The sequence below is a fragment of the Astyanax mexicanus genome, chromosome 20, assembly GCF_023375975.1.
Source record: "Astyanax mexicanus isolate ESR-SI-001 chromosome 20, AstMex3_surface, whole genome shotgun sequence".
Classification (NCBI taxonomy): domain Eukaryota; kingdom Metazoa; phylum Chordata; class Actinopteri; order Characiformes; family Acestrorhamphidae; genus Astyanax; species Astyanax mexicanus.
The window spans coordinates 29803367-29828563 of NC_064427.1; the positions used below are offsets into that span (position 1 = coordinate 29803367).

Sequence of the window (25197 nt, forward strand, 5' to 3'; positions counted from 1 at the left end):
ACACACAGATTTCGGTTTCTTAGACTCTTCTTAGATGAATGACATTTATGAACAACTTATAACAACTTATCACATTCATAATAACAACCGAAATGTATATTCATCATCACATAATCATATTAATGTATATTAATCATTACAATTTCGAACAATGTAAAGAACAACGGTCAGTTTGACATTACACAGACATGCCAAAATTCTAGTCTCATTGGTCCCATGACTTCTGTCACATGCCATGGAAGCTAAAAATGCTACACTGTCCGTGTGGGGCCTCTTGCATTAAATGTGGATGTGATTTTGTCATAGTTGCTTGTATGTTTCCATGGACAATTCTAGCCAGATGCCACTAGTCAAAATCCTTACCACGTACTGCACCGTCTACTGTGGGTGGTAATGCCTTCTACGTTGTATTCCCAGTACAAACATGATGTTATTGTTGACTAATGTAAAATGCATGCATAATTTTAGACAATGTCAGCACTTAACCTCACTCACAAGATAACACCTCAACATATACAGGTGTAGGTGTTCCCGAGTCGACCCCTGAGGCAATGCTTCATAATCAATTTACATGCTATTATCCCATGACTTGGTATGAAGGTTTAAATCAGAAAGTAAAAACAGCAAGAACAGAGTTACAGCCACGACACAGTATTCATATAGATTTACATTATTTCAGTTCATAAAAATATCAACAGTCCATTTATTTGAAAATATTAATAGAGAAAATGCACAGACAAGCATCTCTGCTGCCAAGAATCAGTATAGTGTTTCTGTCTAAACAGAGAAATCTATAAATAGGCCTCCTCAACACCTACTGTCACCGGCAACATTTTCAACTGTACAGAGCTGATAATATCTACAGTAAATCTCCTGTTCGGAGTTCCAAGGATTTGAAACAGACAGAAAATCCATGAAAAGAAATTATATAGACCAAACTAAAAGGTCATGTTATTTATATAAGTGGCCTTGACCACTTAATTTCAGTTTGTATTTTACTGTATGTGACAGAATTTTCATACTGTTCAAACGGTATTGCTATACGTACATGTGTATGGCTATTAAAGGGGCGATTTAATAAGATAATAATAATAATAATAATAATAATAGTTGGCAACTATAAATATTTATCAGAAAATGCCCAAAAAATTGTATATAGACCAATGTTTACAGACTAATCTGTATCTTATTGTTTATTAAGTGATACCGCAGCATATACGCTGATGTTACAATGTTTTAAGAAGTACTGCCTTTTTAAGTGCAAATGTGTAGGGGGGGATACAAGCTATAAAGGGCTCTGTTTGTTTATGAAAAGACTGGCTGTCTTTCTCTGTGTGTATTTCACTTGCTAAATAAACAAATGAATGCTTTTCATAGTACTGCTGAAACAAAAGTATTCTGCTTTGCTTGTATGTCCACTGTGATGTTAGAAACTGAATTCTTTGAAAAGTTAAACGAAAATGCATGTATGCTTTAAAATGTATTCAGTGATAAATAGGGGTGTCACGATCTCGATATTTTATCGAAATCGAATCGAAATGAGGTCATGGTCTCGAGTATCGAAGTCAAAAAGAGGATCGACGATCCCTCCCGCGCGCGCTACGCAAATAGCGCAGCGCGCTACGCAAATGGCGCGGCACCAACACAGCGCATCCTATTCATTTAATAGCGCAGCCCCGCCCTCAGTTCTGCTGTGTGAGAGACAGCTGCCTTTCAACCACGGAGGAGAAACTGAAAACGGATTTATAGAAATATAGACAGGGCTCTCAAGTTTTGAGTGTCGGCGGGAGTGTGATCACTGTTTTTTATCTGTCCAACGGGGGAGGGGGGGCGGGGGTTGGGCGCGCAGGTTTTGTATCTGTATCTAACGGAGGGGTGGGTGCGCGCAGGTGAGAGCGTGTGAACTCGCTGAAATGCGTGTGTCAGTGTGACTTGAGAACACTGACTATAGATCATAGTGAGGTGGATTAAAAATCTTAAACTTATAATTGACTACACCTGTTGCTTTCCATTGAATTAAAAAAAAACATCTTTCTCTCAGATAAAGTAAACACAAGCGTGTTTCTGACTAAAATAAAAGCTTTTCAGGAGAGATATAAGTTATGTGTAAATATTTATAAGACAATACCTGACAAAATCTGTTTTAATGACGTTAATAAACATCACTGTGACAGCGCTAGTCACAGTTTCACCACATCACTTATCTAACCAGCCTGTACTGATTTCTGCCCCCCAATAATGCTTTCAATAACCTCTAATAGCCTTTAATAGTCTTCAGTAGCCTTTAAAAGACTTACCTGGCGGCCGTGGTGTGTCCACTAAACTCCGTAGTTATAAACATCCTGAGGTTAGCAGTGCGCTAACTGACCTGTTTATAATGTAATCCGAGCAGTGACTCCGTGTCGGCTGTTCTAACCTGCTGCTGTTAGCTGCTTGGGCTGAAAGATGAACTGTAGTGAGCTGTATTATCCGGTTAGTGGGGTTAAAACCTTTATTTGTTTACAGAAACAGTAAAAACGGACTGGCTGAGCCCTGTAGCCCGTGGCTGGGCTGTACTGAAGTAGTGACTGAGTGAAGAGAGCGGGGCTTGTGCTGCTGCAGCTCCGACTAGTGGTTTGATGAAGAACTGCAGCTTCATGTAATTGAGCAGTTTCACCAGCCATCCACACACAGCTCTGATAAACTGCTTGTTTTAATAGTGCACACTGTTGCTACCAAAATAAGTCACTAGATGGCATTACCATATATATCTTAATAAATAATAATAATAATATTTATAATATTTATAATAATAATAATAATAAATATATTATTAAAATTTTATGAGGCATAAAATAATAACAAGAAAAAAAAACAAGAAAATCGAGAATCAAATCGAATCGTGACCCTCAAATCGAAAATGAAATCGAATCGAGGATTTAGAGAATCGTGACACCCCTAGTGATAAAAAAAAATGTTAAAAACCTGAACGTGGCCAATTTAAATGAACCTTGGTATTTGGTATTCTTACTTTGGAAAGTGTTTTCAATGGGGTGTATCACACAGGGGAACTTTCTAGATGCTTAAAACACAGCTCTCGACTGATTCCCTACATCTTTATTTAACACTGTTCTGAAATCTCCGCCAACCTCACACTGTTCTACAATGTTGTCTATTTAGACCAGTTCATTAACCTTAACAGCTTCTACTCTAGTAAAGTATAAAGACAAGAATGTTGCTGTTTGTTGGGGAATGTTGGACCATGGTGCCATATGCTTCACAGTAGTGCTTTCTAAACCAGTCCTCAGGGAGTTTTACACAGTTCAGTTCAGAGTTTGTGCTCCACCCCATCTTGCAATATAAAGGAATAAAGCAAAAATGCAAACTGTCTGGGGGTCCCTGAGGATCAGTTTAGGAACCCAACCCTGAGATTCTGGAGTTCCCCTGCACTGCACAATTTGGCGTTTTTGCTGCTGTAACTTATTCAACTTATGAGCTTTTTAAACAAGCAAGGTTGAAAAAGTTGAATCATGAGGTTTGAGAATTACATTACCAGAGCATAAGCAAATTACTTAAAGACTAATAATTGTAAGTTCAATTACTCTACCCACTAATTAGGACTGTGAGGCCAGCCACAACATCTTGCTGTCTGTGCTCTCTCGGACTCCGGCTGCTGATGGCAAGCAACATGATCCGGGATTTTAACTGGCGATCCTCAGATCATAGTGGCAGTGACATCCTTTGTCTTCACTTGGAGCCGCAAGAGTGTTTAAATACTGTACTATTTACAGTACTTTACTTTTGAGGTAGTAAAAGCTGCATGTGTGCTGAAGTGACTAATTACAAGATGTGTCTGGATATATGTTTGAGTAAAATTAACATTGTTGTTTTATTCTATAAACTATGGACAACATTCCAAATAAAAACATTGTCAGTTTTCAGACCTCAAATAATGCATAATTATTATATCATATTCATAAAGCTTTCAGAGTTCAGAAATCAATATTTGGTGGAATAACCCTGTTTTTTTATGCATTTTGGCATGTTCTCCTCCACCAGTCTTACACACTGCTTTTGGATAACCTTATGCTACTCCTGGTGAAAAAATTAAAGCAATTTAGCTTGGTTTGATGGCTTGTGATCATTCATCTTCCTCTTGATTATATTCCAGAGGTTTTTAATTTGGTAAAATCAAAGAAATTCATCATTTTTAAGTGTTCTCTTATTTTTTTCCAGAGCTGTACAGGCAAAGTTTCTCATACATGGATTAAGCCTAGTCTTGGACTACACAGCATTTTAAATTAAACTGCAGTCTATGCTTAGGGTTTTCCTGTCTGGGAAACTGACTGACTATAAACTGAATTCATATCCAAGGTCTTCAAATCTGAACTTTGAGACCAGTTTTAAATTGAATTAAAGGTCCAGATTTGAAGATGTATGGTGTACATGAATGGAATTAATTTAACCAAATTTCAAGCCCTGTTAAAACTGAATGGCACAAACAATGCTATGGTAAGCCTACAGTGAAATCTGGTTTAGGCAAGCACCAAGCACCTCTTCACGTGTCTCCTCCAGCTGTTATGATCAGAACTAGTCAACCGGATGAGAAACAGGTTTTAGGAGGAAACCTCTTCTGTTCTAGCGAGGTCCTCTGTGTGTTTGGTGTAAACTGTAAGGTCGTTAATTCTCTCACTATGACCGCATTTTCCATCTGATGGCCTCCACATTCTTACCGGACATGACCCCAGCAGATACCGTGGACACGATGGGCGTCTTCCTCTCGCTCACGCGGGACAGAAAGGAGAAGAGGAGACCGTCTCGGGCCATGGCAAAGATAATACGTGGGAGAGGGAACATGGAGCCCAGGAGACTGGGCGAGGAGACGTGAACGAGGGGAGGTGGAGGGATGGGGGTGGTGTACATCATAATAGACAAAAAAAACAAAAAACAAAAACATAAGCCCTTGGGTTGCCATGTGAAACATAGCATTTACTGTTCTAAACATGATAAGCATGCTCAACATGCCTAGCATGCTTTCTCAAACACCCCCCCCCCCCCCCCCCCAAAAAAAAGGAGAAATCGAAGGAGTAACAGACTCCCACCACCAACGACGACACACGACAAGGTACTGCATGCACCGTGACAGTCAAGAACACAGTAGGACAGTCAAAAGGACAGCTGTGCTAAGTCTCACACTTAAGGCCAAGACATGTTAACAGTATTAATTCTCACCTGCCATAAGGCCAGATGTTAGAGTAGCAGGAAAGGGGGTTTTTGTTTTCGGGTCTATTTCAGCCATGTATTTGAAGAGCAGCCCGTCGCTAGCCATCGCCCACAAGACCCGTGGCATTGGGAACATGGCGCCAATCAGGCTAGCATGAGAAATGAAGGAGAGGAGGGGGAAACAGGCCATGCCATGCAAGTCAAAGAGTGATAAATTGGATTTACTGTCCTATGGCAAAGTGCATTCACAGTCAGTGATGAAACCCAAACAGCAGGCAGGAGCTGCTGTGGTTTCATCACAATAAGCAATGAGCCAATGCTTTAGACAATTCAACACAATGCCAAAAATCAGCATTATACATAAAAGAGTGATTAGATTTTACAGACAAGAAATAAAGGCTATAAATCCCACATTTTTCAAATGTACAGCTGTGTTTCTGAACATTTTCATCTTCATGTATGAAAATAAGGTAATCTTGCATGTATCTCAACTGCTGTTTTGAATTTTTACCGTATTTTTCACACTATAAGGCAAACTTCAAATCTTTTAATTTTCCCAAAAATCGGAATCCGGGGCGCCTTATGTAAGAATTTTACCAGTCATGTTGTAAGGAGCAGTTAAACCACTCTGCTGAAGTGCAGTGTTATACAGGAGTTCAGTTTAGTTCTCCAGCACCAGGAGTAGAGTAGCATTAGCATTAGTCGCTATTTCCCCGTTCAGAGGTGAGTCTTATCGGCCTGTAGTCTGCATCTAACCCCGGCTAGCACTGCTGAAGCAGCATTAGCATTACCCGCTAAGCGCTAGCCATTTGACTCCAGCCTTAGTGGAAATCTGAAATTCTAAGGTTACTGTAAGTAAACAGAAGTGCTTTACTCACTCAAATAAACAGTTTTCAGGAGAAAAATCTGTGTAGATTAACACCCAGTGCTCGTATGACTTGTATGACTTTTTTTATGCAGTTTTGTGTACTTAACTTGCTGAATTTAGAAAACATGGTGACACCCCTATTCCTAACAAGTGCCTTATAATTCAGTGCATCTTATGTATGAAAATAGACGTTTACTATAATGCAAAAAATACGGTACTTTATAAAAACTGTAGCTTTAAAGGTGCCAAAGAATGCATTTATTAGGCATTCTTTTTGCTACATTTGCAGTTTTAGAAGATTAACCCCCTTAGTGACAATACACAGCAGCATAGCATAGTCTGGTGTAGTCTAGAGGTGAGTTAGACCTATAATAAGAATAATAATTATTATTTGTGATTATTTACCAGTGTTGCTGCCCTGTCTGGTCTAATTTTACATATAGCTAGCTGATTAATCTTTTAGTAGGGTCTGGTAGAGTTAGCATTTAGCCTAGCATGTGGCTAGCACTAAATCGACTAGCGTTAACTATTAGCCTTTTGCTCCCATGCCCCTACTTTCCTGAACTAGCATTCCTGAACCAATCATTTAACCCCTAAAGGCTTTTGCTAGAGGGCTGGTTGTATGAATATTTGGAGGCAAAAAAAATTTACAGCTTGATGGGTTTTGCCTTTAACAAAGGACTCAACAGTTGTTTGAGGCTCACAATATGTTGCTTGCATTTACTATACACTAATTATTATTGTATGCTATTTTTTTAATTCTAGGGCACCTTTAAAGCAGTATACTACCATGCTGGAGGGTGATCGTATTGAAATTATAATGTGATGCCTTTCATACAAGAAGCTGTGCAGCAGACTTCCTAATGTGAAAAATATTCAAGAACAGCAAAAGTAATTAAAACAGTGTGGCTGGATGCCATATCTCAAGCTGGCTGGCTGTTGCAATGTGTGGCGTGATTACCACACATGGCCCTGAATCACTCCTAGTTATATAACTATGAAATACGATTTATGACTCGTCACTCCATGCCAAATTTCACCGCATATTTTTAGCAAGGGGTTCGTATGTACGACCTCAGATAGATCTACAAATGCATGCATGAGCAGACAGCAGGGCTCAATCTCAATCATCTCCTTCCACCCGGCGACGGCTCCACCTTCTAGGCAGGTCTGAAGGAAAAGATACTGAGATGGTTATGAATAAATCTGGTTTAATTACATTTAAATACTAATGCTAGTAATATCAATATAAAAAATGACAATTATATCCTTATTTTTGTGCATTTTGGATTTTTGCAAATTTCAAAACAATACAAAAGCCAGTAACAGGCAGCCCAGAGGAGTAGAAGGAGGAGGAAGGAGATGATTGTGAATTGTTTTTTTTTTTCATGCAGCGTCCAGTTTCATGCGAATACAGGACACAGGCTTGTTCTTACCTGGTGGAGAGAGCACACAGAGAACCCACAGCCACCGCATAAGTGGCTCCCTCCCAGCCCACATACTTAAAGGCCGCAGGAAGAGGGCTGTTCTTGTCCAGCATATAATACGGCATCATCATAGTCAGAGCCGCCGACACGCCAAAGTAGGCCACGAAGCAGATGAGGAGAGAGGAGACGATGCCGATGGGGATGGCCCTCTGCGGATTCTTCACCTCCTCACCTAGGAGATATTTAAGTGACCTATGTGCAAAAACTGGAATGTCCTCACTGGCGTAACTTTACATAAATCAGCACAGAAAATTTCACCATAGCGGCGTATATATGGGAATTTAAAGCCTGAGAACTGGATTAGGAATATTGAGGAAATAATTCAGTGCATTGTGGCTCAATTTAATTAAATTATTTTTAAAATATTCGAAAGTGCACTTGTGATTAAAATAATTTAAACTACACTTGTCTAAGGCCAAGAACTGTAAAGTGGTGCTTGAGAGTTGGATAAATATGACCTAAAACAGCTTCGGATTTTGTAATATTGTAAGATATGTATTACTTGATCATTTCCCATTTTTGGTCTAATTTGTGTAACTGGGTTCTCTTTATTAATTTTAGGTGTGGATATCTGATGTTTTAGGTCATATATTTTTAATATAATTTTTCCCATTAAAACAGATAAAAGATAAATTAGTAATAAACTCAAATCAATATTGTAATTATATATTAATGCAGAAAAATAATACGAAATTTAGCACATTTATTCAGCTAATTATTTAATCCTGCTTTTTCCCAATGTAAAAACACAGGAACTGTCATATTAATTTGCAGCAAAATTCATCAAGTTGCATTTATTATTATAAAAAAATGCAGAAATTTATGTTATAAATATCTGAAAATGTTTGCTATTTATTGAACTACACGTTTATATCCAATTCCATCCTATTCTCCAATGGCGGCCTCATTTTTATCATTTAAAATGAAAGTTAGCCAAATACCGATCCCATTCACTGGCCTCAAACAGCTACAGCATAAATTATTTTAATAACAGGCATCATAAATACAGAAGGCATTTTATTTCCACAGAACTTTAACCTTGTGCTTAACCTTATTATGGCTGCCGTGGCTGGAATTCAGCTTGCTTATTTCAACACAGCAGGATTCTGGCCCACAAACTGCCAACGCTGAATAACAACTGCTCCAAAGCAATCGCCGCTAAAATATCTGAACCAAATTCTTAGTAACAGATTTAGGAAGATTATGCTCCCAAATCCATTTAAAGCTCAAATCAATGATTTTTACAATTAGACTTCCTCAGGTATCTGTGGGATGTTACCCATATGAATAATTACTGCTATCTAGGGCATTAGTTTCTTATCACAGTATAACAGTTACCAATTTAATGAGCTTAATTACTTAGGTTCTATATTTTATACAATGTAATGTGTCATCCTCAAGCTGAGATTTTAATAGTTTTTGTTGACCCGCCCACAAAGCTCAAAGTTTGCATGTTTGCAACATTGTTACAGTTTTTACTCTCTATATATTGACCATATGGATACCCCCCCCCCCCCCTTCTTATTTTATGTTTTTTTTTTATATTTTGTTCTGCATTGTACTGTGAGTACACATTTTATTCCCATGCAAAAATGCATCCATTATGTAACAAAATGAATGAATGCAAGCAATAAAGGACAGAAATAGACTAATAATCGACAGTAACTCAACGTAGATGGGTGTTGAGCTTTAGGCACAGTCTGATTTGACATTTGCAACCTGCAGTCTATGTGAGAGTAAGATATATGAGTGCAGAAGTGGGTCATGAGTATCCATGCTTGTGTCCTGGCTCACGGTCTGCAGCCTGACCTTCCTCACTGTAGCTGGCCTGGGGCAGGCAAGACTGGTTAGTTCCTGCCAAAAGTTTAAAGCACAAGGGAAAGGCCAAATGCTTTTAGGGAGGGAGGTGGGGGTGGGTTTATGGGGCTGCCCTAAACATGGTAGTGTAGGGGGAAAGACATGCCCAGGCAAACCTGAAACCACTTCCACCAATCAGAAGGTAGAGACGCAGGGGTGTGAACCATGACGAATGTGAAATCGGGGGTAGTGGGCCAGAAATCGGTTGAGAAACCGGTTGAAAACCGGTTAGAGGTGGACAGAAAACTGCACACAAACCATGAAGAAGACTTAAGAGGGCAGGGACTGGCACCGAACACAGAACATAAACATTTACTGGGGAGGCCACTGGCTACACTTAAACAGAGAGCGGAAAAACGACTCGACATAATTCTAACAAACGTGTGGCAAATGTGCGTCATAGATTTGACCTTTGATGTAACTCAGAGCAATTGTTGCGCAAATAAGGCCTTATTACAAGTGTCAGTGAGCAACAGGTAGTCTTTTAAGGTCTTCTCACATTAGGAGTTGTGAGGGGGGGGTTCTACTTTTTTTAATGGACGCCAACAATGTGGGAACAATTTTGGCCAATTCATGTGTTTGTGTGTTTTTAAGTGTTCTCAGCACTCGTGCAAAACCTTGAGCAATGAATATTTCAATGTTTACTACTTTATTGGTACCAACTAGACTATCTACCTACTGTGGATGAAATTAAAATAGTCTTTGCTTGGGGTATGAAAAACCCACTTGAGATAAAATTAAAAAAGATAAAATTGAAACTGAATAGTCAAAATGATTCTGGAGCAAATACTTAATGAACATTTAATTTAACTAATTTTTACAATTTTCACCTTTACCTGTCATGCACTCACTCACCTGTAGTGGCAATGCAGTCAAACCCTACGAAAGCGTAGAAGCAGGTTGCAGCCCCAGACAGGACTCCAGTGAAGCCAAACGGCATAAACCCACCCACACCTAAACTCTCTTCTAACACCTCAGGTTCTGTTGTACTGTCCGGAGAGACAAAGAGAACATGCAACAAAAAATCTCAATAAATTTCAATAAATTCAGTTTTGTTAAACCAATCCAAAAAAACATCTACATCTACATCTAAACCTACCATTGTTTTTTTTATAAAACTGTCATGAAAACAATGTCAAAAACAAACCTGCCACTAAACATCTACGATCAGCACTGAAGTAGCTTTAGAGTTGACTATGAACCTGCTAAGTACTGGGGAGCACAACAGAAAGGGGAGCAGTTGAATATGGGGATCAGCTTCTGCATGCTGCTCACTTGAAGACTGAGGAGTTGCCTCCATTCAGGATATCCTCAGGGTTCAGCTGCCAGTTCTTCAGCGTGCCTTTCACCAAGCCCGACACCACCATGAACAGCAGCACCAAGACGTTAATGCAGGTGAACACCTTATTGACCATGGCCGACTCCTTTACCCCAAAGGCCAGCAAACCTGTTACAAGAAAATCAAGTATAAATTCCACCAGAAGAGACTATAGTATAGAGTACTATACTACTTAAACCTGCTTATTTCCATGAAAAAGCTCTCAGTTGCTGATTAATATTAAAAATACTTGAGTAATAAAGTATCAAGTAATCAAGTGAGTCAGATTATCCCTTAATTCATGTTGCTCAGTAGGTAAAGGATGGAGATAAAAGTTAAAAAAGTTTATTATATTGCTTCTTCTTATTTGCATTGTCCATTCAGATCTGGTGGTGAACAAATACTGTGCTACTAAAATGCATCTGTAACAGTGACTAAATTTCCAACAGTTACAGAGTTGTACCATGGACTGTTGTTGTGTATCTATACTATAAAAAAAACAAAGAAAACAACATGAAATAAATATGAAAAGATTACTAATTACAGTTCACAGTTAAGGTATTTCCTAGGGATGTATCAATATCATTTTCCCCTACTCAGTGTGAGTACATGTGTTTTTGTCTTTTGCTGATACGGTTACCTACTTAGAATTTTGAAACCAGGTGCATTATGCATTGTGTGTAAAGTAGTGTAATGCAACAATGCAATAGCCACATTGTATAACCATTTTTATTACTTTTCCAAATAAGCATATTTGAAAGAAATTAAGAAATTGTGTTTAGATTGATTTAAGTTTATTTCGCCAGCATCATCATGTGATGGACATGGGCTGAGCAAGTAGTGTTAAGGCTTCAGTGGGCTCTGGGAAGTTGAGTTTGGGATCTGCGGGCACCATTAAACTGGTGCCAGTGTTAGGTGGCGGCATGAGGGGGAACATCCTTGCAGAGTGCCATAGCTTATTAGAGAGTACTTCATGTTTTACGTTTTACTGAGCTGCTGGGGTTTAGACAATTGCGTTCTCTCTCTTTCTCACTCATGCCACCTCTCATGCTGTGGATTTAAGTGATGAAGTTGTTTATTTGTAAGCGCAACCATGTGCACTAGGTATTAGATGTTGGTATAGGTGACTTGTTGGCGAGTACAAGTACAATAGCATGGTATTGGGCCCGATACCGCTACCAGTATCTGTATTCATGCATGAATGTCTAGTAATAACTATATAAACATATATTATCTTGACCTGTGCTTCGAAGAAAGAGTACAGCATGTTTTCACCTTGGTTATCTCATAACTGTAACTTAATCAAATTAAAATTTTCCCCCTTTCATTTTTCAAAATTTTATCATTTCAAGAACATCTAAGAATCTAACAATGCAAGAAAGGTTCCAGGAATTCAGAACACTGATTTTATGTTATGATAAGCTCAGATGCATGGCATACAAAACACTGTCTGATAAGCTGATGCATTCATTACCTGTGAGACACAGAATGATGGCCACAGCAAACATGTCTGGATACTCAGCCAAAACCCCCGGGGCATTCATGCTCATGTACTGGCGACAGAACTGCTCAATATGTTTCCCAATCAGCTCGTCGAAAGTGGCGCTCCAAGCTCGGGCCACGCTGGAGGTGCCTGTTGAGAGACATTAAAAAGAGTTTAGAGAATAAAATTAAACTGTTCATTGGCTCTATCATTTAAAAACACAAAGTGCATCCAAAAATCAAATCTGAGATTATTGTTATAAACTGATTTAATATACTAATGTATATTTGTAAAAAATTCACTTTACCAATTACATAGGACAAGATGAGATTCCAGCCAGTGATGAAGGCCCACAGCTCTCCCACAGTCACGTAGCTGTAGAGGTATGCTGAACCTGTTTTGGGAACGCGCGCCCCAAACTCGGCGTAGCACAGGCCAGCCAGTACCGAGGCCAGGGCGGCAATGAGGAAAGACAGCACTATGGCAGGACCTGCATTCTGTCGAGCCACCGCTCCAGCCAGCACGTACACACCGGCCCCTAGAGTGCTGCCCACCCCGAGAGCCACCAGGTCAAAGGTGTTCAGACAGCGGGAGAGACGTGAGTCCTCAGAGCTGCAGTCCACCACTTTCACACGCAACAGCTGCTTCCCAAACCCCAAGAGCTTCTGCAAAACCATGGCTGGTCTGGTCTGGTCCAATCTGGTCTGATATAGTCCAGTCTTGTCTGGTCTGACGTCTCAGTTTGCACCGGTACACTACCTGCAAGAGCAGCATCCAATGAAAAAAGCAGACACTGTAGTTTTACAAAACTGGCTGATCAGGAAATAAGTTTGTATGCAGGTAATGGAGCAATCAGCTCCAGAAGGGGAAACTCATTTTCACATAGTAAAAACAAAATCTGTAGTTAAAGTCAAGTATCTGACTGAACGCGCTCTCTCTCTCTCTAAATGAACATAACCTAAAACTGGATTTATCTGCTCTGAAAGGAGACCGCATCACACCTGCCCAGCTTAAAATGATTCTTCTGCATGCTCGGTGCATTTATCCATTCTCACCAGAGAAGGCCCTAAATCCCAAAACTTACCGACATCAACTTTAATGACCCGGGACCCAACATTAGAGAAAGTGAAAGATCTCATTTGTTCATCTTACTACAAAATTTGTACACTTCCAGGGCTTACATATTGTATTTTGTTATCCTTAGGACAATGGGAGTATGCAGAATGTCACGACTACACAAGGGTTAAACATTAAAATTTACAGATTACTGAATTTTGTTACTTTGCAGATGTTTTAGTCTCTCAAACACACCATTTATACTGATATAGCCTCTTAATAGGTCTGGATCTCCTTACGCCTAAAACTAGAGAATAAATGATTATACGATGATATGGCCAAATCATTAAAATGACAGGCCTGCTTTTCTCAGTACAATGATGTGCACCCGCTCAAAGTCTGTCAACTGGACAAAATGTTGTGAATCTCTTTTCAAGAGGTACACTTACCAAAATAATTCTCGGAGAGCTTTTTTAATACAGCAGCGAGAATTTTTTTTTTATCAAACCACACCTGTAATCATTTACATATCTGCCTGAGACAGACATTTTTGTGTCAATGAATGTGGTTAGAGGTAAAGAAATTAAGTTTTGGAAAGGACAAAATGTACAATTAGCAAATAAATGTACAAGTACTTTACATAAATAATGTTCAAGTATAGGACAAATGTACAGAAATAAGATGGAAAATGTAAGATGTTAAAAATACTTTCTTTTTTATCTTTTCTCCCCGAATATTTTGGAATATTTGGGAAGTATTGTGGTTTTTAAACATTTGAAATGTTAAGCGTAGTTCTTGTTTAATTTTCTTTGTATATTTAACTTTTTATCTTAAAACTGCTCCATCATCACTTTTTTCTTGTTAGTGTTACTGTATATATGGTGATATGATTGATATCATTTTTCCTGGTGCATGTCGAAATGACTGGTTTCAGCCCTCAGTACGTGTTGGGCCTCCATTCATCGCTTCACGTGAAATGAACATTTTGTCCTTCCAGCTCCGAAGGACGACGCTGGCAGCAGAAAGCAGCTGTGCTGTGATTTATGGGTTTCAAATGGGTTCTGTTCTCTCACCAGAGAAACTTCATTCATGTTCGCTTACATAAGATCGCAGTTGAATGAACGCAAACTAAACAAAAGAAAAGCACTCCACTTTCCAATCAGTGCTGAGGTGTTCCGAGACAGATTTCAGCACAGGGACGGGTGGCTAGCTGCTCACAGCACCTGGACTTGCTTTACTGCTGCTCATAGCTCTTTCTGCTGAGCCACAATGTGATATTTTACTGCGTGTAACAGGTCAAAATGACCCCCAGATCACCAGCACACTATGTACATTACCTGCTATATACACACGGGGGAGCAGGCAGTGGGCTCGTATGTCTTCAGTGTACGTGTTGCACAGTTTTCCCCCAGTATTGGGCAATATGGTAGGAAATCCATTAAGTGTGACTACTGGCCAAGGCAGAGGGGCCCGCAGAGGCTAATCCATCTTACTGTGAGACACACTGTATTCCACAAACGGACGTGTTACGCAACCGAGGGAGGGCTAGAATAAAGGAAACTGTGTATGTATAAGCGGAACTACCTAGCAATTAGAAAATCAATATTTCTGATAAATAAGCCAGTGCAGTTAATAAGGACTAGTCTAGTCTACAGAATCTCTGGAATATATCAAGGGAAAGATGTATGATCACAAGCCACCAAACCAAGCTGAACTGCTTAATTTTTTTGCACCAGGAGTGGCATAAAGTTATCCAAAAGCATTGTGTAAGACTGATGGAGGAGAACATGCCAAGATGAATGAAAACAGTGAATAAAAACCAGGTTTACTCCACCAAATATTGATTTCTGTACTCTTAAAACTTTAGGAATATGAACGTGTTTTCTTTGCATTATTTAAGATCTGAAAGCTCTGCATCTTTTTTGTTATTTCAGCCATTTCTCATTTTCTACACATAAATGCTCTAAATGACAACATTTTGTTGGTAGTTTATAGAATAAAATAACAATGTTCATTTTACTCAAACATACACCTATGAATAGCAAAATCAGAATAGACCTTATTTCAGTAACAGTGTTACGATCTTCACCATATTTTTAATATTTTAATATCCCAACTGAAGCCTGCACTGAACTGAAGACCACATTAAAGTACAGACATGATAATACAATATTTTATACAACAAAACCTACTCTACCTATAACCAGTACTCTACCATCAACATGCCATCAACTACCAGCGAGTAATTCAGGTTAGAAAACAGATAGCATCACGACTAACAGGCACAAAGAATGCCATGGCCAGATGTTAGCATCACTGCTAACCCATTCCAACACTGCTGAGGCTTGCTGCTCTCTCGGTTTAAAGCACCCTGGCTTTATCTGGCTGAGTCAGACTGTTAGCACTGCAGCTAACCCACATTTCTGGGCTTCATAGTGCAGGTTCACCTGCTTGAGTTCAGCTGAATCATACAAAAGTTTGTATTTCAAGAAACTAGTCCTCAGGCCAGACAGTTAATGCTTAGATAAACAACTAACAAGTAATACTAAAGGACAGTCAGTTTTTAATTATTTGGTCTTTGCTAATCTTTGTTAAAATATGGTCAAATATCCAAATTAACCAAATTAGGACTTACTTCAGTAGTTTAGGATCTTCTGAAAATAATACTGACATTCATAACATGGTGCTGCCATCAGTTCACTGCATTCAAGCTTCAAGGGCAGAACACATTGGTCTACTGTAGCCTGGCAACGTCACTGTTTGATAGGACAAGAACCATCACACAACATTAAAAATGACCAATAAATAAAAAATTAATTCTATTTTTAATGCTCACAAATTCTTTACAGATGAGACAGACGACAAGAACAAATAGAAATCATTTCAACACAGTCACTGTCACGAGCCATGGAGTGTTCCTCCAGGCTTGGCTCTCACCAGAAGCACATGGCGTGATAAAAGGGGTCTTTGAAAATACACTTCATGCCACTTCACTTCACTTCATTCAGACTTTCATCAGAATGTTTCGTAGACAACAGGGTGGCAGGGTTTGTACTTTCAAGTGCCCACGTATCATATATGCCCCTTCATATGCAACAAACGCCAGAGCGGACTCCACGTGGAGGTGAAAATAGGTCACTCAAGTGCACGCTGAGGGTCTCTGGCCCTTTAAGGGTTTCCATGTTTAAACACAGACGGGTACAGCATGGTCTGGCCAGACTTCGCTTGTCAATATGCGATTACAGATTTAGGGGCAGTTTTGCACAATTTAGTGGGACTTAAGAACCAGAGGTTCTAAATTAAAACAAGATTAGTGTTATAATTCAGTCAAATCCCACCAAAGGCTCACGTAGGCATGACTGAGGTGTTTTTTTATGAAACTGAACTACAGCTACATTAAGTTTCTTCTAAATACTTTCTTAAGCTGGCATTTTGTTTCAAACTTGAGGTATTCCAAGTTTTTTGCTTAGTTTAAATAAAAATCCCAACACCTAAAGCAAAATGCTACTTTTTACAAATACAACCAGAACAAACAGTGACTGAAAAGCAAATGACATTGCTTTAACATTCAGGAGGTTAGGCTATATTCAAAGCTTCACAGCACAATCCTTCACTTAACGCCAGCCAGGCTTTCTCTGCAGTTTGTTGCCCTCGGCAGAAATCTCTAATCTCTGAAACAATACAAAAGGATGAGCATTCTGCGTGGGAAGACAGACACACTCAAAAGCGTCAGCAACAGAGCAAAGAAGCGAGGAACATACAGAGCTCACAGCAACCCAAGCTTTACCTGAGGAGAGCGGGTTTGAGAGAGACCTATCTCTGAACTCCTGGAAACTGTAGACCTCGCTCTCTCTCACTGCTGCCCTACAAATAGAATGGTGACACATCACATGGCCAAGATATTCCAGGCAGAATATGTGTGTCTGTGTGTGTGTGTGTGTGTGTGTGTGTACCTACACGTGTGTTGAAGGGGCACATTAAAGCTGTCTGTCAGCCCAGCCGCCATAACCGTTCTAAGAAACACACTCTCACAGAAGTCACAAAGGCCAGGTGTGAGCTATGCTAGACATGGGCAGTTTTAAAGTAGCTCTGCTGGAAAAAAAGCAGAAAGGTGAATGCACTTGAATGACTAAAGCAAGCTCACATTTACAGCACTTTACATACAAATACTTGTCATCAAAACTCTCTTTAAATGAGAGCAGTATGTGGATGAGCATTGTCCTGTTGTAATAGAGCACAGAAACAATATGGCTGCTTATTAACATAACGTTGGGCTGGAAAGTGCCTGTAAAGGTGATATAGCATCACATAAAAAAATGCCCCCACAAGATAATACCAGGCCTTTGGGACGCATGGCAACAGACAAAAGAAGAACTCATCAGTGAAGGTAGCCTGCTCACATTCTGCTTTTGCCATGGTAGCTGTATACTCAAATATATACAGTTGTGGAAAAAAAACAAGAGGCCACTTAAAAATGATGAGCTTCTTTGATTTTACCAAATTGAAAACCTCTGGAATATAACCAAGAGGAGGATGGATAATCACAAGCCATCAAACCAAGCTGAACTGCTTGTATTTTTGCACCAGGAGTGGCATAAAGTTAACCAAAAGCAGTGTGTAAGACTGGTGGAGGAGAACATGCCAAGATGCATGAAAACTAGATTAAAATCCAGTGTTATTTAACCAAATACTGTTTTCTGAATTTTTATATTATGAACTTTTTTTGCATTATATGAGTTTGCAAATATATGCCCTAAATGACAATATTTTTATTTGGAATTTGGGATAAATGTTGTCCGTAGCTTATAGAATAAAACAATGTTTATTTTACTCAAATTAATACCTTTAAATAGCAAAATCAGAGAAATTGATTCAGAAACTAAAGTGGTCTCACAAATAAACTGACACAAGTTGCCCAGTTGCCCCTGTATTTTAAACTTCCATCTTATACCAAATGTAGCTGATCAACCAAGACATGCTTGATGGCTGCAGTTTGTGTTCTTGTTTTTTGCTCTGGAACTGAGCATCACCCAAATTGTAACATTCTTTATTTTCAAAGAAGGTTAATATAGTTTACACTTACTTGGAACAAACCCTCTTCCATCTGCTGGTCCACTGGGTATAAAAGTTAAAGAGTATGAAACATAAAGGACAACCTCAGTGTTCCATGACAGACCCTGGCATTTGTAAATGCTGCTGATAAGAAGCTGGATGGTACTTTCTGTCTTTTGCCTGGAGCACATGGCATCCACTTCTTCCAGAAGAGATCTAGAATACTGATTGGTCTGAACATTTTTTTTACTAAATGTTCCAGAGCCCAGAGAAGTATATGCCATTTCTGGACATGGTTAATATGATGATCAGTTCTGCGTAGTAACCTTTTCTGACATGCCAATACAATCCGCAAAGAAACTGTGCTAAAGTAACCTCTCCCTTGTGATTTTATCAGCTATGGCTGAAAGATGGTTTTTAATGCAATGCAGTCAGAGATATCGAAGACCATGCATGTTAAACTTGCCAAGCCTCTTGAGACCCTGCATCCTCTTATGCGGACATTACATTTGTGCTTCTCTGTAGCATAACAAGAACTTGATTTACTAATTTTTTGTAAATTTTCTTTTACATTGATCTTTTGGCCTCATGTGGAGACCCTGTCCACACAATCTAGTGGTCACATGACAACTTTACACTCAACTGATTGAAAACAAAACGGTAGGAAACCCAGTCTAAAGTTTCTACAGCCAGTCCAGACAGAAACATGGGCAAAGTAAACATTATCATCAATTTTTTTATGTTTGAAACTAGTTTCTTTACTTACTGTAGAAAGCTAAGATTCTTCTGATTCCAAATACCAAGGGTAATTTTTAAATGTTAAAATAAACTAAAGACCTTACAGAGTACAGAGACAAAGTTTAGTTTTTATACTTGTTAGATCCAACTAATCCACAATAGCTAGGAAAAAAGAAAAAAAGCACACCAAGAAAAGGTCCAGGTCTCAGAAGGTTAAGCTGGAGCCCGTACCCTTGAATGATTTAATGATATTATGCACTGTAGAATAAAATATGGATTCATGCAGAGAATCGTCCCTGGCTAACTGTGCGGACAGCCAATCACACACGAGCTGCTCTTTAAATGGCTAACACTCACACACCCCCAACTTACCCCAGAAATGAAACAGTCCTTACACCATTCCGCTTTGGGGGTGTGTGAGGTTACGAGCAGCATACGTTTGAAACGAGCATGGAAAGACCTGCGGAATCTGAATTGAAAATGGATCCAGATCATTCCATCAGAGTCTGGAGCGAAGGGTTGGTCAAGGTGAGACATGCACACAACATCTGACATGGGGTTTGGCTGGGGTAACTTGTGTGACTGGACAGGGAGATTAGAAACCACACACACACATATAAACACACACATATATAAACACACACATACAGGCCAAATTAAGCAGGTGGGAAGAGCAGGGGTGTGGTGCTCCCTGCACCAATCAGTGTGCAAGGTTTTGTTTTGGTGTGCAACAAGCTGCACATGATAACGAGGGTTTGCCAGGGTCAAATATAAGAATCACAAACACACTTTACGCACTTTTCGACATTCCACTGATTTCGCTCAACTGCAAATTTAATTTACTTTAATAAAAGGATTGAGAACTACACTCAGAAGAACAGAGAGACCAATATTATGCAGCTCCTGAGAAATCACATATGAGAAATGTTCTAATTATCAGATGTCACCATGACTGTGTAACAGTGTTTCGGTAAACAAAAAGAACCTGATATAAAGTGGAGCTGCATAAAGGTGATGTTTTTTTCCGAAGACTTTCAAGAATTGCACGTATGAGGCAGGACTGTGGCCTTGGCAACCTGCCTCATTCTACAGGCCTTGTGACTCCTAATTTAGTTTGAAGGCTTTAAAGTATGTGGTAAACACTTTTACTTCATGTCTTCTGTCCAAAATAAATTCTAAGTACAGCCGTGTGTAGAAAGCTTAGCTTCAGAGAAAATTAAAGGACCCATATCATGGAAAATCAACGATATTTTTGCATTTACTTTTGCCACATCCCTTGGAAGCAAAGTTATGCTAAACTGACCTGTGGAATATGCATATGGGGTTTCCTACATTGAATGTGGATGTGATTTCTCATAGAATCACTTGTCTGTTCGGACAGAAAATTCTAATCGACATCACCGGCCACAAACATTACCATCCACTGCACTGTCCACTAAGGGTGGTAATGATTCTTTGAGGTATTTCCATTCACCTGGCAGCCACTATTAGTCCTTGCTTAAACTTGCATTAAGTTGAACAAAGACAGATTTTTGTATGGCAGGGTATGGCACCCAGTTAATAATCACATGGCTGTGGGTCCATGTCTGCAAAGTTGTCACAGTTGGGCTCCTCAGGGAAACCTTAGTATGGTTGAATGTATTAAGTGTATCTGAATTATACAGTAAATATGAACTTAAAGTTAAACTTTAAAAGCCATTATACCCTGATTTTAAGCTTTGGTCAAAGTCAAAACAGCAGCAGCCTGTCACTATAACAGCAGCATTTCATTATACAAGCGTTTGTGAACACTACACCAGTCACGGAACACACAACAATGTGTAGCGATGGAAAACCAAGTTGTTCAGATCAGTTGTTAAAGGATGAATGAGCAGCATATATGAGGGAGGGACAGTAAGGTCACTGATTCCTACAATCTTAAACAATATTTACACAAAAAACACCAAAACAGCAGCAGACCGGCAGAGTTTAGAGTTTAACCTCCATACATTCAGTATTAGCGTAGTAAGCCGCAGCATTGTCTGACATCAGTTACCATGTTTCAGCTGTAAACACTACACATCATCATGTGCCCAGACAAACACAACTCACTTAGTCATCTTCAGCATGTAGTTTTTTAACCAAATTGAGCCCTTATTTCTGGCATTACACATTTCTACAATGTTGTACAGAAGTTAATCTGTTTAAGCTTCTTTTTTTTCTTTTCTTTTTTTTACATCATTGCAACATGAGCAACTTTCTCTAAATTCCAATTATCTCCCATTCTTCATTTTTGATAAAAGAACTTCATTTGTTTTGGAGCACTATAAATTTAAATGCAGTGGGCACCAAAACAACATGTGGTTATAACAATGCTCTCACAATGTATCTGTGTTTCTTGGGACCAATTAGTCCAACATATCATATTTTCTATTTTAGAAAATCAACTGGCAAACCGTCACAACTTAACCACCTTTTCTGAGAAGCCTGTTCAGCTTAACGTTTTTAAATAGTGGTTAATTTGAGTAAATCAGGCAAATGGGCCAATAGTACTACTATTACTGATGGGCGGTGCTGAGGTTAAAATATGGCAGCCACTTATCATTGCTGTAATGAAATTAGAGCATTTTACGAGCTCTTGTGATGAAATGGCAATGTAAATATATTTACGTGTGTAAAAAAGCCCAGAAAAGACCAAAAAGAGCATCAGGAGAAAACCCTGGGATCTTAACTCCAGTCGCTAACTAGTAAACAAAAAATAACCAATAAATAAAATTATAAAATGCACCTAAAATTAATTACCTTAATTTGAAATGTTATGCAAATGTTGTAATGTTAAATGTTTGTTGTAAATCATAAGGGCACTTTCTGACAACCCCACGAAATTAACTTACCTCTTGGTCATAGAACTAGTTTTTGTCAAATTTGAGTAAATCAGACGGATTGGCCAATAGTACTACTATTATTGCTGGGCGGTGCTGCGGTTTAAATTACTGGCTGTTATACAATTATAGTATTTACGAGCTCTTTAAAATTATTAAAGCGTGTAAAACCTCAACTGTGATGCAACGGTAGCATTTTATGACCTGTTCAAAATTATTTAAGCGTGTAAAAAGCCTAGAAAATACAAAAAAGTGCATCAGGAGTTAACCATGATACCTTAGCTCCAACGATAACGATAAATGAACAATAAATAACATTATAAAATGCACCTTACCTTAATGATTTTTTAATGTTCTGTAAAAGTTGTTATGTTAAATGTTTGTTATAAATCATAAGACTACTTTCTGACAACCCCTCAACACTGAATTAGTTACCATTTGGTCATAGAACTACTTTCTGTCAAAGATTGAGTAAATCAGGCGGATGAACCAATAGTACTACTATTGGGCTATGGGCGGTGCTGCGGTTTAAATCACTAGCTGTGATAAAATTATAGTATTTATGACCTCTTTGAAATTATTAAAGCGTGTAAAACCTCAAGCGTAATGCAAGGGCGGCATTTTATGACCTGTTTAAAATTATTTAAGCGTGTAAAAAGCCCAGAAAAGACCAAAAAGAGCGTCAGGGGTGAACCGTGAGACCTCAGCTCCAGCTGCTTTTTAGTTAACCCAAGTTAGTTAACCTACTAACGACCCTGCAAATGTCCCTTCGAAATTACGGAGAACGATTAGGAAATGAAAAATATGATTATGCATTATGAATGCACCTAAAAAAAGTAAAGGGTAAAGTAGATAAACAGACATTACATTAGTAAATAAATATACCTTAATTTATAATGTGTAGGCTATACATTGCGGTCTGTAGAGCCCCCTGCTGTATGTTGTTTTGGGGGGGGGAGACCCCGTACTCTATAGTGCTGAAACTACTTAGCTACAGCAAACTAACGTTACCAGTGAAATTGGGGAAATGGATCCCTCCGCCATGTGGACCCCTCGAGGATCTACCTAACAGACACTGATTTTCCGTACTGGTTATTTAGCAAACCACGGTTCAGCTGTAAACTAACTAGAAAGGTATTAATAACGTGTAGCATGCAGATCTAAACTTCCTCCAAACTCTCCACACTTTAACTTTAAGTTATTTTTCCACAGACTCGAGTTTTACCTCAAGGCTGAGTCCCGAGTCCGAGTCCTACAGCGCGCAGGCGGCTGGTGCTCCAGTCCAGTCAGTGATGTTTGGGTATAACTGCTCGAAACGTGACAGACCGCTCTCTCCAGGCTGCTGCTCCTCAAAAGAACATCGTGCTTGTCAAGTGCTGAGGGACAGAAAGTTAAGCGTGGAGTAAGTTGGAAGGGGGAGTGTCAGGTTTCAGCTCTTTCACTTTTTTAGGACTGGACTCCATGAACCCCGCCTGTATGTTGCTGGAGAGAAAAGTGGGAGTTACCTGTTACTGTACACACAGAACTTACTGTATCTGTCCAAAACTATCCAGACATTGTGTGCAATCCTGTGACACACACACTCAATTTATACCTACAATCTTAATAATCTTAATAAAAAGTATTGCCACTGGACTGACTAGCTCTAGAGCAGCAGTACATGCGCCTGGAAGTCACTCTGGAGGTCTACAGCTCTGGAAAAAAATGAGACCACTTCAGTATCTGAATCAGTTTCTCTATCAGTTTTGCTATTCATAGGTATATGTTTGAGTAAAATGAACATTGTTGTTTTATTCTAGAAACTGCGGACAACATTTTCCCAAAATTCCAAATACAAATATTGTCATTTAGAGCATTTATTTGCAGAAAATGAGAAATGGCTAAAATTACAAAAAATATGCAGAGCTTTCATACCTCAAATAATGCAAAGAAATCAAGTTCATATTCATAAAGTTTCAATAGAGTTCAGAAATCAATATTTAGCGGAATAACCCTGTTTTTAATCACAGTTTTAATGCCTCTTGGCATTTAAAAAAATAGAGTTTAAAAAGAGACATTTTGTCCCACAAAATAGAAACAGAAAAAGGTATGAAAATAAAAAATGTAAGTTGCCAAAATGTTATAAATCAAATAGAAAACTGTATGTTGCTAATTCACACACAAATATATATATATATATATATATATAGAGATTTTCGGTGGATTATTTTGCTTCTACTTAATATTCATGCTTCTATACGTATTTTATATATTTTTTAACTTTTGGCACATAATGAACATTAATATTTCCTTCCCAGTTTTACATGCATTTTTATTAACCATAGACAAAATATTCTCACAAATATATACAGCATGTGAGAAAATACAGCATTTTATTATTTGTTTAAAAAAAATAATAATAACAAATACTGTCAGTTCAAAACATCAAAACCTCTCCTATATTATATTTAATCACACTGCATACCTAGTTATCTCATTAGCGCCACTAGTGTTTGTACAGGGAATTGCATTCGCCTATAGTCTGATCATCGCTCTTGGGCAAAGGACAGATGAGTGACAGAACAGGGACACTTCAGGAGGCCAGTCAGATTTCAAGATGAATCCCATTTGTCCAGGTAACAACACATATAGAACCCAGTCAGTGCCCATGCCCACCTATAACCGTTCAGCTGCTGTAAGCCCCACGAGATAGTTGGCTGGGATGTAACTGAACTAAAGGAATAATGATATTCACTTTGACAAGAAAAATCACACACAAGGGAGGAGTGGCTGGAATTCAGTGAACTTTTACATCTGTGTTAAATGTACATCTCTCTAAGTTGCTGTGATCGTTTATGATCCGATCAGTAAGATCTGAAACCTAACAGCTAGGTTGCTGTGGCCATTTATGATGTATAATAAATTTTAATATTAGACCCTGGATTACCGGTAATCCCTAAAAATGATACTGTTCCTGTCCATCACAGTGCAGGTTTCGTGTTCGTGACAAAACATACACCTGCAACCCTGAAATGGCTTGTTACTGAGCTGATTAGTTAAATAAGGTGGGTTTGGAGCAGGAAAAGCATTAAATGTGAAAAAATACTAGCCTAGGTGTCGCTAGAGATTTATCAAAAGGACCATCTTAGGACCATCCTCTCTTAATCCAATGAAACACCCCTCTGAAAACCTTGGCCTCAATTAATTTTTAAGAAGCATGTCAACAAGTTAACCTTCTCTCACCATGAACTACACTACCCCAAATAAGCCTCCAAGATCCTTTTTGGCATCAGGCA

At 38.8% G+C, this 25197-nt stretch overlaps 1 protein-coding gene across 5 annotated transcripts in view; it reads right to left on the minus strand.

Moving 5' to 3' along the window:
- Nucleotides 1–24055, minus strand: part of slc7a1a (solute carrier family 7 member 1a) — a 32246-nt gene extending 8191 nt beyond the window's left edge. For 2 of the 5 annotated variants that reach the window (XR_007427436.1, XM_007252464.3), the window contains exons 1-7: nt 23148–24055; nt 12523–12974; nt 12207–12365; nt 10690–10861; nt 10270–10403; nt 7507–7729; nt 5212–5351 (exon numbers count right to left, since the gene is read on the minus strand). Coding sequence is in view for 4 of the 5 variants with exons in the window: in XM_007252464.3 (XP_007252526.1) it covers nt 5212–5351; nt 7507–7729; nt 10270–10403; nt 10690–10861; nt 12207–12365; nt 12523–12892 (1198 nt within the window). In the remaining variant the exon portion in view is untranslated. Of the gene's footprint in view, nt 1–4712; nt 4850–5211; nt 5352–7506; nt 7730–10269; nt 10404–10689; nt 10862–12206; nt 12366–12522; nt 12975–15906; nt 16015–17058; nt 17158–23147 lie in introns of those variants that run through there. The other 3 variants (XM_007252465.3, XM_022681317.2, XM_049468670.1) reach the window with 3 other exon arrangements.
- Between the last annotated feature and the right edge of the window lie 1142 nt (nt 24056–25197).